Source organism: Zootoca vivipara, chromosome 5 (genome assembly GCF_963506605.1).
Source record: "Zootoca vivipara chromosome 5, rZooViv1.1, whole genome shotgun sequence".
NCBI lineage: Eukaryota > Metazoa > Chordata > Lepidosauria > Squamata > Lacertidae > Zootoca > Zootoca vivipara.
Window position 1 is genome coordinate 35810556 of NC_083280.1, and position 15973 is coordinate 35826528.

At 42.6% G+C, this 15973-nt stretch overlaps 1 protein-coding gene across 2 annotated transcripts in view; it reads left to right on the plus strand.

Moving 5' to 3' along the window:
* SNED1 (sushi, nidogen and EGF like domains 1) overlaps window positions 1-15973 on the plus strand; it is a 79947-nt gene that overhangs the window by 44508 nt on the left and 19466 nt on the right. For both annotated transcript variants that reach the window (XM_035133206.2, XM_060274574.1), the window contains 7 exons: window positions 265-378; window positions 978-1151; window positions 2759-2872; window positions 8905-9018; window positions 10525-10638; window positions 10832-10945; window positions 12534-12830. In XM_035133206.2, the coding sequence (XP_034989097.2) occupies window positions 265-378; window positions 978-1151; window positions 2759-2872; window positions 8905-9018; window positions 10525-10638; window positions 10832-10945; window positions 12534-12830 (1041 nt within the window). The remainder of the gene's footprint in view (window positions 1-264; window positions 379-977; window positions 1152-2758; window positions 2873-8904; window positions 9019-10524; window positions 10639-10831; window positions 10946-12533; window positions 12831-15973) is intronic.

The following is a 15973-nucleotide window of genomic DNA, read 5'->3' on the forward strand; positions in this document are numbered from 1 at the left end:
TGGAGGAAATCCAAGGGGCCTACATCTGTGATTAAAATTCAAAATTCCAACATCGATGCAAGCTGAGCAGTTAGCGTAACACACAGTTAAGTCTCTGGTGTTGGTGGTGTAAAATATACTGCAGTGTAACTGCATTACTAGGGTTAGAAATCATTTGTGTTACTGTCACATGTTGTTTCATTTTTTAAAGGTGCTTTTGTAAGCTCTGTCTGGAATACTAAATGGAACAATTTTGTATTGGTGGGCTGGGCTCTGCTTTCACAGCTCCTTCTCCTTGCCTCCTGCATCCATGTGAAAATGGAGCCACTTGTCAGGATCTTGGCAACAGCTATTTGTGCACATGCCCAGCTGGCTACACAGGAAGGCACTGCCAATCAGGTAAACACATAGAAAGGCAAAGTCAGCTGCGATATGTCATCTGTCCTAGTACAATAGGCCATGCCAACATTTCCAATTCTTTTAAAAAGTAAAATCATTCAAATAATGTTCTGGACTGCTTCCGGAGGTTTTTGGAAGTTCTCTCTGAAAATTTCAGCTTACCAATTATTTGGGAACTTGCAGCAGTGTCTGTGTAAGGCAGGTTGGAACTTGCAGCTCAGATCCATGCTAATTATTTGCAGGACCACAAACTGCATTTGAGAGCTAAGAACAGTGTCTCTTGGAACAAATGATGCTAACCATTGAAGGCTTGCCCTGGCAACATTAATTTTAGAGGCTGGCATTGCACTTTTTGCTTCTCTGATCAAGGCAGACCCGCAGAACTTTTCTAACATAACTCAGCAAGTCACTCACACATAAGGGAATGTCCTTTAGGGTCTGTGTGAAGAACTAGGCCTTCGCTATCCCCAGTGCTCTCATCAGTGCAGAGCCCTTATTTACATCAGTGTTAATTGTGCAGCTCATAGACTATATAACAAATGCATTGCTCTGTAACCTTTCTTCTTCCACCCTTCCCCCACTCTTTCTTTTCCTTCTAGAGGTAGACTGTGGTATCCCTAAGGAGGTGAAGCATGCCCAGGTGGCATTCAACTCCACTAAGCTGGGCTCTCTGGCAGAATACCAGTGTGATATGGGTTATGTTCTCAGTCCCCAGAATAACCCCAGGGTGTGCAGAACACAAGGTGCCTGGAGTGACCCTCCAGAGTGTAACGGTAACTTGATTTTGTGTTTGAGAGAGAGGGGGGGAGGGAGAGGGGGGGAGGGAGGGAGAGGGGGGAGGGAGATCGGGTCCTTCTCAACTTCAAGCAACAGCTTCTGGTGACTTTAATATTTCATCAGAACTATAGTGCTGTACTCTTCAGTGTGTCATACCTGCCTTTTGTTCTTGTGAGAAGACAAAGTAGAACCAGACCAGTGCCAGTTTTGGTTCCTGTGATTATTCTGGAGTTCTAATGTTCTTGTGTATCTTGGAAGTCTGGGAAATGTAGTTGATAAAAGGAGAGGGGAAGTCCTCTTGGGGAAACCATAGCACTTCTCAAGCTTAAGCAAACGATGATGCAGATAAACCATTATAAAATAACGATAGGCGCAAGCTGAGCAAGCTGACATAGCCCATACAGTGGTACCTCGACTTACGAACGACTCAACAACCAAATTTTTCAACTTACGAATGGGGGTAATGGCCGCGTGCTTACAAATGTCTCGACATCAGATGGTGAATTTTATCATATGTGGTGGACATGCGAAAAAGTTAAAAGATTTTGGGAAAGTTTATATAACGAATTGAAAAAGATGTTTAGATATACTTTTCCAAAAAAACCAGAAGCATTTTTGTTAGGAATAATGGGAGGAGAGATTAGAAAAGAAGATCAAACACTGTTTATGTATGCAACAACCGCGGCTAGGACTTTGTTAGCCCAAAAATGGAAATTACAGGAATTACCTACAATTGTGGAGTGGCAGACAAAAATGATGGACTATGCTGAACTTGCTAGATTGACATGCAAGATTCGTGACCAGGGGGAGACAAGGTTTCAAAAGGACTGGAGTAAATATGTGGACTATATGGAGAAAAACTGTAGATCATTAAAAACTCTCGCAGGATTAAAATAAACCTTACGAATTGACCAATATGTCAAAAAAGGAACTGCAAAAAAGGGAATTAACAAGAAACCCGCATGAAGGGAGGGGGGGAAGTCATAGCTCGGCGGAGCAAGGTAAAAGATGTGAATATAAGATTTTGTATAAAAGATTGGTTTTGTTAATTGGAAAACTGGAATAAAATGTATTTAAAAAAAACAAAAAAACAAATGTCTCGACATCCGGGGGGAAACCGCGGTAGTTTTAGATAGGGATTTTTCAACTTACGAATTTTTAGATAGGGTTGCTTCGACTTACGAATTTTTCCGTTTCCAATGCATTCCTATGGAAAATCGCGTTTCCAATGGCATTTTTCGACTTACGAATTTTTTTACTTACGAAGGTGCCTTCGGAACGGATTAAATTCGTAAGTCGAGGCACCACTGTATTGTGAAAGGAAGCAACCCCTCTTGATCAGCAGCTAACGGGCAGCATGTTGCCCCTGACTAGTGGTGTTTCCTGTGTGACTAGATTTGTGTTTGCACCTCTGGTTCCTATTATCCCCGGTTGCTGTGTTGCAGTGGGAGGGGTTGTTTCTAACATGCACCTTTCCTAATGTGTAGGCTGCTCCAATCTACATGCCCTGGTACATAAGGTGTGTGTGTGTGTGTGTGTGTCTTTCAGCGCTTTATGGTCTTCCATTACAGCTAGATGGTCATCTCTCCCCTCTCTGTTACAGAAATTGATGAATGCAGATCTCAGCCGTGTCTGAACGGAGGCTTGTGTAAAGATCGAATTGCCGCTTTCCTGTGCTTGTGCAAAACTGGCTATACAGGACACCACTGTGAGTTGGGTAAGAGAATGTGCAAGTATGTATGCCAGAAAGTCGCTTGACGTTGTTGCCCATAGCACCACGTTGGTGCTATGCCAGGGCGTACCATCAGTGTTACCATAAGCCCCATTGAGAAAGCCCTGGCCCGTGAGGGACTTAACATCCAGCAACTTCGGCAGCCATTTCTGAGCCCGGATTATTTCCTAGGAGACTTGCTGCGGCCCAGAGATTCAGCAGCAAAGTTGCAGCTGGAACATCTGAGGACTGGTGGGGAGGCTTCTAATGCTTTTGCTCTCCCAGCACTTTCTGCATCTGCCACTGGCACTAGATCCTGTGAGAGTCATAAGCAGCAGCAGTAGCAGCTTAAGAAACCCAGTGAGGGGGACTAACATCTGGTTGCTTCAACAATCCATCCCTGGCCAGGAGATCCAGCTGTAGAGTGGCATTTGTCAAAACATTGGAGAACTGGTGTGTGTGTGTGTGTGTGTGTGTGTGTGTGTGTGTGTGTGTGTGCCGTTGTAATCGTTGTACTGTTGTGTGTTCAATGTTTTTAAATAAGACCTTTGGTTAGGGTGGGAGGCTGGGTATACATACACCTAAAATAAAAATGTATACTGTAGTTATTTTTAGAGTACTGTGGTTTTCAGCATAATGTAGCTTTCGGTTTTACAGTGGTACCTCTACTTATGAATTTAATGCGTTCCGAACGCACTTTCGTAAGTCAAAAAAAATTGTCGTAAGTCAAAAATTTCGTAAGTCAAAAAAAAAAGTCGAATCCCATGGGAATGCATTGGGAGAAAAAATTCGTAAGTCGAAGCAACCCTATCTAAAAAATCGTAAGTAGAAAAAATCCTATCTAAACCGCATCCAAGATGGCGGACGGAGCTCCGTTCATAAGTAAAAACATTCGTAAGTAGAGTTATTCGTAAGTGGAGGTACCACTGTATTTATTATTGAATTATTTCCAATATTTATATACTACCTAATGACAAAGTCCTCAGGGCAGTTAACAAAAATACAATAGGAGACAAAATCTAACACAGAATAAAATCAGCAACAGAGAATGGCATCCAGCAGAACAAGCAGAAAAAGCAGTCAAGGAAATATTTATGACTGGAAATTTCGAATTCAGAAAGGACCAGGAAGGTTTTAGCAAGGGAGCTGCCTTTCTCCAGCCACCTGCAGAATGGGAATGCTAAAAGAAGAGTTTTGCTGCATCAGGCCAAAAGTCCATCTAGTCCAGTATCCTCTTCCCACAGTGGCTATCCAGGTGTTTATGGGAGTCCTGCAAGGAGGACCTGGGTGCAATGGCACTGTTCCCACCTCTGAATCCTAGCGACAGGCATGCAGAGGTATAATGCCTCTGACAGTGGAGGCAAATCTTTTATTGAGAAGGTCTTGGTATAGCCGCTATAGTATAAGGAGGCATTACCAACAGCAAGCTTCCCCTTCCTCTTGACAGCAGTGAAGAGATTTAGATGTGCAGTTCCAGATGGGAGGCCCACTTTGGGCTAGGGAATGAGAGAATGAGGAGATGGGAGAAAAGGGCAAAAGCAGAAGTGATACTGATAAGGAAAATTAATAACCTTTACTGGATGAATATTTGGTGAAGGGCAGTGGATGAAGTCTGATCCTGCCCATATGTCAATGTCAGTTTTATGCAGAGATCTGTCATGATAAATTAATAGAAAGGGTTTCTGGAACCCCAAGGCCATTTGAACTGGAACACTGAGACTTAATAGCTTTCTGAACTTTTTCACAGCCTGTGTAGTGTGCTAGTTATCTCTGCCGCCGCCAGATTTATACTGCTTTATTATATCTGCTTTGAATATCTACCTTTTAATATTTAATAATTTATGTATTTTCCCGTTGCTACTTGTTTTGATGTTCCTTGCTGTTTTTACACGTAGCCTAGAATACTTCAGTAAACCGGGGGGGGGGGGGCAGGTTTGAAGTAAAATTCTAAACCCCATGCATTTGTGAGATGCATTTTTTGTTGCACTGCATAAGGAGAGTTATGTTTCTCAATATTAATTGGCCAGAACAGGCTGTGTACCACCTCCCAAGTTAACCCACCAGTAGTTAACCCACCCCCACCACCCTCTGTATATACATAAGGGTCTGACTCTTCTGTTTCAAGTGTATCTGAAGAAGTGTGCATGCACACGAAAGCTCATACCAAAATAAAAACTTAGTTGGTCTTTAAGGTGCTACTGAAGGATTTTTTTTTATTTTGCTTCCACCAGTAGTACTTCTTCTATCTTGCCTGGATTGAGATTGTGTGTATTGGCTACCATCAAGCCAATTACGGTTGTGTGAGTAATGTGAATGAATGGGTGTGCATCATAGTATAGAGGGGAATGGATGCAGGGGATGCTGATGAAGGGTTGATGGCAGTCCACTTGGGATGCTGGCTTGTTGAGGTAGCTGTGATAAGTGTTGTGGCGGCCCAGTGGAATGCATAGATAGAGGTCTTGGTCATGATGGTGAGCACCAGGAAACTAAGGCTACTTAAAGTTTAGCAGGACTGCAGTTCAGATAAACTGTGCCAATTAGGCTTCTATGTGCTCTCTATATAAATCTGAGTGCTTTTAAAGCTGTGTACACACTATACCTCCAGAGCACATTTGAAACACATTTTCTCCCTCAAAGCACTCTGGGCCCAGTAGTTCGTTAAGGGTTGCTGGAAGTTATAACTTTGTGAGGGATAAACGACAGTGCCCAGAATGCTTAGAGGAGGGGAATGTGTTTTAAAGGTATAGTGTTTGTGCAACCAAGGACTCGACTTTTGACAGTTTAAAAATGAGAGTCAGTGAGGCATTCCTCCACTTGCTGTCACTGAAAGCGTCCATGGACCTTATAATAATAATATTATTTATTATTTATACCCCGTCCATGTGGCTGGGTTTCCCCAGCCACTCTGGGCGGCTTCCAACAGAAAAATAAAATAATCAATTAAACATTAAACGCCTCCCTAAACAGGGCTGCCTTCAGATGTCCTCTAAAAGTCTGGTAGTTATTTTTCTTTTTGACATCTGGTGAGAGGGCGTTCCACAGGGCGGGTGCCACTACAGAGAAGGCCCTCTGCCTGGTTCCCTGTAACTTGGCTTCTCGCAGCGAGGGAACCGCCAGAAGGCCCTCGGCACTGGACCTTCACTGGTTCTGATTTGAAAGAGAGGTAGAGCTGGGGATCATCCGCATACTGATGAACACCCAGCCCAAACCCCCTGATGATCTCTCCCAACGGCTGCATATAGATGTTAAAAAGCATGGGGGAGAGGACAGAGCCCTGAGGCACCCCACAAGTGAGAGCCCAGGGGTGTGAACACTCATCCCCCACCACCACTTTCTGAACATGGCCCAGGAGGAAGGAGCGGAACCACTGTATAACAGTGCCCTCAGCTCCCAATCCCTCTAGGCGGGCCAGAAGGATGTTATGGTCGATGGTGTCAAAAGCCGCTGAGAGATCCAGCAGAACTAGGAAACAGCTCTCACCTTTGTCCCTAGCCCACTGGAGATCATCAACCAGTGCGACCAAGGCAGTTTCAGTCCCATGATGAGGCCTGAATCCCGACTGGAAGGGATCCAAATGGTCCAAATTCAAAACACAGCAATTCATTTCAGTTCAATCTCCTATCTTCCAATAAACTGGAAAGGGATAACATAAAACGATGCTTTTTGAAAAGCCACATTGACTGATTGTGAGGAAAATAACAATGTCATTGAAATGCCCAGGTCATTTTTTGGGGATATGGTATAGAAAGGCCCATCCTGCTAGAAACTGTGCCCTAAAATATGGGGGGGGACTTTATTATTTAACAATATTTCAATTGTGTTGCTTTGCCTTGTTTCTCTGTGGAACGACTTTGTGACTGGGATGGGAAATTGGCAAAAGCAAGCTTTGGGTGATCAGTGATCTCTTTCATGAGAGTGTTTTCTTTAAACTTGCTGAACTGAGTAACGGGAAGACTGCATAACTTCCCATTATATTCATATTTTCAGATAGGAAAAATTCTGTTTTCAGGTATGAGAAATGAAGACACAAAACCAAGCCCAAGCCCTTAATACAGTTGACATAGAAACCCTGCCTTCTGACAGGAATGGAAGGAATGGCATGGAACACACCTACTTGCTTATTAAAGAATGGAGTAAAGCAGGCTTGAACAAATGCCATTGTCTATTAATGAGGGGGAGGGGGTGCAATATAAAAACAGCCAGTTGGTTCACTAACCAATTTTTTATAATGGAGTAGTTATTAAGTTTTATATTCATATACTACATTCCTATCGATTCTAAAGTACTTTTTAACTTGCATAATGCTTCATTTACAAACTCTTACAGGTGAAACTCGGAAAATTAGAAAACCATCGAAAAGTGCATTTATTTCAGTAATGGAACTTAAAAGGTGAAACCAATATATGCATAGCTGCCAAGTTATCCCTTTTTTTAAGGGATTTTCCCTTATGCTGAATAGGCTTCCTCGCGAGAAAAGGGAAAACTTGGCAGCTATGAATATATGAGATAATGCATGACATGCAAAGCAAGATATGTCAATAGCGATGTTTATTTTTGTTTATTTTTGTATTATTGTAACTATTTGTTTTATTACTGTGGAATTTCCAAAAGAAAGCATTTGTAAAAATAAAAATAAAAAACAATAAGTTGCATTACTGAAATAAATGCATTTTTCGACGATGTTCTAATTTTCTGAGTTTCACCTGTATTTGTGCTTGCAAACAGGATGTGAGATGTGGGGTTTATTATTCTTTGTAGCCTTTGGAAATTCCCTTCCCAAAGTCAATTATTAGTGCTAATGTGCTCTTAAATATGACTGTTCATTTCTTAGGAGGCAATGTTAGGAGTTCTGGGTGTCCCTTTCTCTTTTTCCATCCCCACCTAAAAGCTGCTTTATGCAGAGCTGCTACCTTTGTAGGGTTTCTTCCCAGCAACAATAAAATAGCCTTTTACCCAGGTGTCGGAGACCTTTTGGTGAATCCTGTGTGCTGTTACTGGGCAAGACTATATCTGTTAATGATGTGATAATTGTAAAGCATCATTTGGTGAAGTACTGCATTTTTCCGTGTATAAGACGCCCTCATGTATTAGATGCCCCCTATTTTGGGGGACTTCAAATTAAGAAAACACCCCTCAGCACTACCAGTGTATAAGACGAGCCCCAATTTTAAATCTACTTTTTTGGTAAAACAAAAAACCCTAGTCTTATACACAGAAAAATACAGTAATTGCTGTAGAAATGCTTGACATCAAACCTCCCTGCAACCCCATTGCTCTTTGCAAAAATAAATATTAATTAATGTATTGTAAACAACACTTAGACCAGTGATGGCCAACCTATGACATGCGTGTCAGACGTGACATGCAGAGCCCTCACTGCTGGCATGCACCCCATCGGCCCATTCGCACTGTTGTTGTTGTTTTTTCCCCATTTGTTCTCCCGCTCCTCCTACAGCTTGTCTCCGTGGTTAAATAATTAGTTTTTGGTTTATTAAATGCAGTTATATATTACAATTATACATTTTTGTTATTTAAACTATAAATTTTGTGAAATTATGGTGTGTGTGTTTTTCTCGAAGTGACACACCACCCGAGTTATGCTCGGTTTTTTGGCGAATTTTGACACACCAAGCTCAAAAGGTTGCCCATCACTGACTTACACCATCATATAGCTACGGCTGCCAAGAGCTAAAATCAGGCATGGGCAAACTCGGCCCTCCAGATGTTTTGGGACTGCAACTCCCATCATCCCTAGCTAAGAGGACCAGTGGTCAGGGATGATGGGAATTGTAGTCCCAAAACATCTGGAGGGCTGAGTTTGCCCATGCCTAGTTAAAATTACCTTGCTTCTCCTCTCTTCCTGCCCCACTATTTTTGTAGAATTAAAACTGTTTTGCCACAACAGAGTTTAAGACGAGGAAGAAAAACATAAAGTTCTCCACTTTCTACCCCATTACTGATGGTTTTCTACCTTCGATAGTGTTGTTGTGCTGATGAAGTCACTGTACTGCCCCCCCTCCCTTCTGCATTCTCTACAGAGATTGATGAATGCCTGTCTGATCCATGCAAGAATGGTGGGACCTGCACAGATCAACCGGGATCCTTTGCCTGTCATTGTCCTGAGGGTTTCATTGGAACTCAGTGTGAAACGGGTAAATAGTCAGTTGACCCTTCTTGGAACTTCTGTCACTACTTCCTACTAGCAATTAAAGATCACTGGAATCTCCCAAATATCCTCAAACTGCTCCATCTGTTATCTTTCAGCTGGTACTAACATATCCCACTTTCTTTTAGCATAAATTTCTTAATATTGGTAACAGTTCAGGTTCAAAGGCAAAGCCATAGAAAGAGGTTATTCTTGGAAAACCTGAGTTATTTTCTTTAACCAATTCAGCAGCCATAGGCTGTGTGAGCCTCACAGCCTATGTGGACATAACAGTAGCATAGCTGCCAAGTCTCCCCTTTTTCGCGGGAAACCACCGTATTTTAAACCATTTCCCACTGGCAGCCCGGATTGGGAAAAATCCTGTAAATCCCCTGGATTTCCTATCTGCCAGGGAGGCTCCATTTTGGGTCCTGGTGCCGCCTGATTTCCGGTGCCCAGACATGGGTAGCGCGGCACCGGAAGTCGCTTCTACGCATGTCCGGACATGCGTAGTAGGGACTTCCGGTGCTGCGCCGCTGCTGATCCCGCATTTTTCAGCGGGACACTTGGCAGCTATGAACAGTAGTCGTACGAAAGTTAACATTGCTCTAACCCATAGAAAATGCTATTTAAAGACCTTTCTAATTCAGAAGGTTTCAGGCGGCATGGTGTCCTGCACTAGCTGGCTAATACACTTTATCAACTTTAAAAAAATAGCAAGGTTGTTCTTTTCCTCAATTTGGATCAAAGCTGGCTTGTGGGGAAAACATCCAAATGCTGCATTTCGTGATAGAATAGATACAGGATAGATATGGATTGTGGCTAACGTTGTAGATAGGAGTGTGTACACAGCGAAGGTCTCCCCGTGGAAGCGACTCATCTGTAGTGAGTGGCTATGGTCTAATAAGCGGTATGAAAAATCTTGAACAGGGAATTCTGTAACCCAGGAGTAAATGGTTTGGTGCTGCATGTAAGCAGCAGTTAGACAGGCTTAAGGAGACATGCCACCAACTACAGTGGTGCCTCGCTAGACGAAATTAATTCGTTCCACGGGTCTTTTCTTATAGCGAAAAATTCGTCTAGCGAATCCCATAGGAATGCATTGAATTTTTTTGAATTTTTTTTTGCCCATAGGAACGCATTAATTGAATTTCAATGCATTCCTATGGGAAACCGCGATTCGCTAGACGAATTTTTCGTAAAACGCATTCGTCTATCGAGGCAAGCTCCGCTCGAAAAATCATTTCGTTAAGCGGAAATTTCGTTAAGCAGGGCATTCGTTAAGCGAGGCACCACTGTATCTTGAATTTCACTCACTTGAATTTCATATTTACTGGGGAGATGAATATACTGTGCGGATGGATGGCCCCAGGGAGGGTTTTCACATGGAGCGAATGCACTGTACTCCAGCAGGCATTTTTGCAAGGGATTCTCCACCAGATGCAGAGTCATCCTCTTAATTCCATGTGACACCTCCTACAGATATCTGAGTGAGTGTATTTATGCCCTCCAGAAGTGGATGCCTGTGAATCAAACCCTTGTCGGAACGGAGGAGATTGCGAAAATTACAGTGGCTCCTACCTGTGCGTCTGCCCAGAGGGCTTCTTTGGCTACCATTGTGAAATAGGTAAGCTGATATAGAATGGGAGCGCACTTAGTACATGCAAAAGTTCTTAGTAGCCTTTTAGGAAAGATAGATGCAGTTAAAAAAAGAAGATCAATATTTAGTCTGATCCTCTCCTGACATACTTTCTTAAGGGAGCCTGCAATGTCTTGAAGGACCACTGTTCTGAATTGTTCGTTTTGCACTTCTTCCCCAGCTAGTGACCCCTGTTTCTCCAACCCCTGTGGGAGCAGAGGCTACTGCCTGCCCAGTAACGGATCTCACATCTGTACCTGCAAAGTGGGCTATACTGGCAACAACTGTGAGAAAGGTAAAAAGGCCATTTCCATAGTTTTCTGGAATAGAGTCATTGCTAACCATGCTGATCCCAGAAAATGGTAGACATACAGAGGTAAAGGGACTCCTGACCATTAGGTCCAGTTGCGGACGACTCTGGGGTTGCGGCGCTCACCTCGCTTTATTGGCTTCAGGGTCATGTGGGCAGCATGACAAAGCCACTTCTGGTGAACCAGAGCAGCGCACAGAAACACCACTTACCTTCCCGCCGGAGCGGTACCTATTTATCTACTTGCACTTTGACATGCTTTCGAACTGCTAGGTTGGCAGGAGCAGGGACCGAGCAATGGGAGCTCACCCCATTGCAGGGATTTGAACTGCTGACCTTCTGATTGGCAAGCCCTAGGCTCTGTGGTTTAGCCCACAACGCCACCCGCATCCCTGGTAGACATATAGCAGGCAATAAAATCCTTTTAAAATAGGTTGGGTTTTTAACTGAGTTTTTCAAAATGAATAACATCACTTTTTATATTTTACAAATAACAATAGCAAACTACAAAAGGAAGAAAAACACAACATTCAAACAGACATTGTATTTTACAAAACACAGAGTAAACCTATTCATAAGGTGGTTAAAATCAGCATCAGCTTAAAGGAACTAAAACACATGCAACTTCTATATGTCTAAACATGCAACTTCTATTTTTTCTAAACAAATAATGTTTTCATCAGGCGCCAAAAAGAAAAGAGTAAAGTGAAGGTGCCTGCCAGATGTCAATAGTCAGGAATTTCTAAAGTGTACGTGGTGCCACATGAAAAGACCAATTTCTTACAAATGCAGAACAAGTATTACGTGGCACCTTAACACTGCCAGTTTCACAGATCAAATCAGCTGAGTGACCATATATGGGGTAAGGCAATCCCAGAGGTAAACTGGTCCCAAGCTGTGAAGGGCTTAATATATGTTTGTTGAAAGTTGGGTTACTTGGTGATTCTTGTCCAGTTGAAGTGAATTGAAACCAGAAGAGAATATCATTCAAGGAGCCAGTGCTAGATCTTAAGAGTCAAATGAGTAAACTAATGGGAGCTAAGGACCCACAGAACCTTGCTGTAGCATTACTACCCTGTATGAATGCTTATCAAGAACTTGTTCCCACTATGGCAGAGTAGATGAGCACATTCCCATCTGTTGTGCTCATAATGCACCATGTGATGTGGATTCCCTTTGCAGATCTACATACTCAGTTACCCCTCAAAAAAAAAAAGTTATGAAAGTTAATGCAGTTCAGAATTCCATATTTGAAACACAGCATGTTCAACACTAGCATTCTGCCAGTCTTACCGTAATATATTAAGTTTATATTAATTGTAAACTATGCATTCCCCAACCTTGGGTCTCCAGATATTATTGGACTTCGGTTCCCATCATCCTTGATCATGCTGGGTGGAAATGATGGGGGTTGGAATCCAACAGCAACTGGAGACCCAAGATTAGGGAAGGTTGCCTTACCTGCTTCCTCTTGTATGAAAAATACGATAACGAGATGAGGGAGAGAAAGGATTCTGTTTGTTAACATGTATTATGCTTCCTTTTTTTCCCCGTTTGCATTGACACCCTGAAGAGCTGCTGCCACCAACGTCATTAAAGGTGGAAAAGGTGGAGGAGACAGGGCTGACAATCTCTTGGCGCCCTCCCATGGACCTGGCTGCCAAGCAAATGATTGATGGCTACGCCGTGACGTACGTATCCTTCGACGGCTCTTACCGCTGGACTGATTATGTGGACCGAAGCCGTGCTGCCCACCATTTGCGGGCACTAGCCTCCGGCAAAGCCTACAATATTTCTGTCTTTTCAGTCAAACGCAAATCGAACAACAAGAATGATATCAGCAGGCCCGTCATGCTCGTCACTCGTACTAGTGAGTAGCTCATTCAGCGGGATAGAGTGGTGGGTGCAGAAATGCCTGGCTGCAGCAATGAAGCAACTGTGTTCGCAGGTGTCTTTTGGACCCATAGAGGCACACGGCATGTTTCCCAAGCGATATGGAACAATAGAGCACAATGTCTTTTGTTTATAAGAGGAGTTTCTTCCCTACCAATCCAGTGTCGTTGCTGTCACACAACAAATTAAGATTATATATTCAAAACATTGGCCTGCGTCCATGAATTTCCACTCCCCCACCCCCAGTACTTGTTCTCCTGCAGTGACATCTATAGAAGTAATACCGATATAGTTGCTGTAAAAAAAAAAAATTGTAGTGGAAGTTGCATCTCTGAAGCAAAACAATTGCCACATCCCACACAATTGTCACTCGAGAAACATTTGTAGAAGAACATCTTGTTTCTCAATTTCTACTAATCCTTTAAGTATATTGATGTAATAGAGTCCAGAAGAGGCTAAACTGCTGGGATTTTGCCTCGGATTTAGCAAACATTGTAAAAGGAGGAAGAAGAAAAGCAAAGGGGGAAATGCAGTATCCATTCCCATTAACAAGAAGAATCCAACAATCCATCAATTCATTAAAAAATTAAGAATAATCCATCAGACTTATTTAAACATATGCATTTATGTAAGCCATTGAAATTGGTGTCCAAATGAGGTTGTTGATTATAAGATACACATTCAGATGTCAAAATGGACATAAGATCTTTAGACCACTAATAGATGGTGGGTATTTGGGTTAAAATGCTTGTTCCTTGACAGCACTCTATGCCTAGCTTCCTTCACTAAAGGTCCTAAGCCAGTGTTTCTCAACCACTGTTCCGCGGCACACTAGTGTGCCGCGAGATGTTGCCTGGTGTGCCGTGGGAGAATTACTTTATATATAGTCAATATAGGCACAGAGTTAATTTTTTTAACATTTTCTAATGGTGGTGTGCCTCGTGATTTTTTTCATGAAACAAGTGTGCCTTTGCCCAAAAAAGGTTGAGAAACACTGTCCTAAGCCATTAGTAGTGGTCTCTGAACTACGTATATGTATTGGCTGATTTTTTATTTATCTTTTTTTAAGCATAGAAATTCTAAGAAAAGGAATAAAAAATATAGTGGAATCACAACAGTGGATATTTCCTGCCTTTAACAGTGATCCTCGTTTGGAATGTATGTTTTCTCAAAGTGGAGTCCTGGCGGGCAAGGGAAATTCCATCTAATCAGAGAGTATAATGATTGAATTTCAATTTGTAGGGAAAACAGATGCCAACAAAATGCCAAATGACCTTGGGGAATATCTGCTTGCTCTCTCTCTCTCTCTCTCTCTCCTCTCTCCTCTCTCCTCTCTCTCTCTCTCTCTTTCTCTCTCTCTCTCCCTCCCTCTCTCTCTCTCTCTCCTCTCTCCCCTCTCTCTCTTTCTCTCTCTCCCTCCCTCCCTCCCCCCTTTCAATTTTACTGAATGCCCCCCCCAACCAACGCCTCTTTAGACTGTAACAAAACATGCAAGGAGCATTCAGTAAAATTGAAAGACAGCATATTGAAACCTGATGAAAGAAGAGGATTTTATACTCTTATAACTTGCAACAAGATAATGGTTAAAAGCAAAAGGAGAGGTGAAGCAGAACTTTTATATTGGGTAATGATACTGCCCTAAGAGATGTTACAAACAATAGACTTTTTTTTCTAGATGAGGGGAAATATCTCTGCCTCAAGGGCATGAACTGTTAAAGCCAGAAAGAAACCACCCTGAGGGTAGATTTATTGCATAACTGTTATCATTTTACTCTGAAATTGTTAGCGATGCTCACTGTTTCAAAAGGACCAGATAGACCATTGCACCAATCTCTTCTTCTATTTCTTGTCAGCCAGCTGGAGCTGGAGGCCTTTAATACAGAGCACACACTATGCTTAAAAGCCCCATTGCTGTAACATGTGTATGTAGAGGGAGCTGAGAGTCTCCCATCATTCACCATCGGAGACTTTTGCTGCTTTGTAATCCAGTAAGAATTATATGGAAAAGTCTTCACTGGCAGCCAGTTCAGTCTGTAACAATCCATTACTTTACGCATTTCCATATGCAAATGTAGCTTCTCCCCCATGTCAGTTATGCCACTTTGTTAACTTTAATGGGAGGGGGATTGTACTGTTTCACAGGACGGAACTAACAGGATCGGTCAAGTGACACTGACTGAACAATCCTGGTGCACAGATATTTATAGGAAACAGTGCTGCAGATTTGCCATACGTAGCCTTCTAACTCCTCCTATAGCTTGTGGGATATTTGCATGCTAGTTAGCACCCTTTGCTTTTAACTACTTTCCTACTCACTTCTGCCTTAGTCTTAAATTTGCCACACAGGAAGCTGCCCATCTGGATGGAGCCTTAATTCACAGATTTGTATCACCGTGCTTTTTTTTAATGCGATCAGCTGGTAACACCACATCGGCAGATCTCGGTTTGACAAATCACTTAGCGTATTCACAGGAACATCTTGCTGTTACCTGTCAAGAACGCTGTACGTGGTTCATACATAGCAACCCCTTCATCTCCCTCACCACTATGAGGTTATATGGAGCCTGTAAATAGAAGAAATAAGTATGGTGGCAATGTCTGCTGAGAGAGCCTACCTTGAAGTCTAGGGCTTTCTGTGGTTTCTATAAATTGTAGGCTTATCCTGGCTATGCTAACCCTCTGTGTGATTTGGCATTAAAGCTCTTTTAGGTAGGGAATTAAAAGGCTAGCATGAAGCCTTGAATTTTTTAGCTGTATTGGACTCTGCTGCATGGGAAGCATAACTCACCCTTCCTATGAACTAGGCATTGCCATCCATGTGGTCTAAGGAGCTCAAGGTGCCATGCATGGTTCTCCTCCATTTTATACTCACGGCAACCCTGAGAAACTATGACTGGTCCAACATCAATTCTATAATTCTATCACCTAGTGAGCTTTATGGCTGAGTGGGGATTTGAACCATGGTCTCCCAGGCCCTACCCTTAACACTAACCACTATGCAACACCAACTTTACTAAGTGACGGTGCCATACGGTGTCTTATGGGTGACCCTTGAATGCAAAGAAGGTTCCCATTAGGTTCCAAGATGCCATGCCCTATACTCCCAGTAAGGGAGGGAGC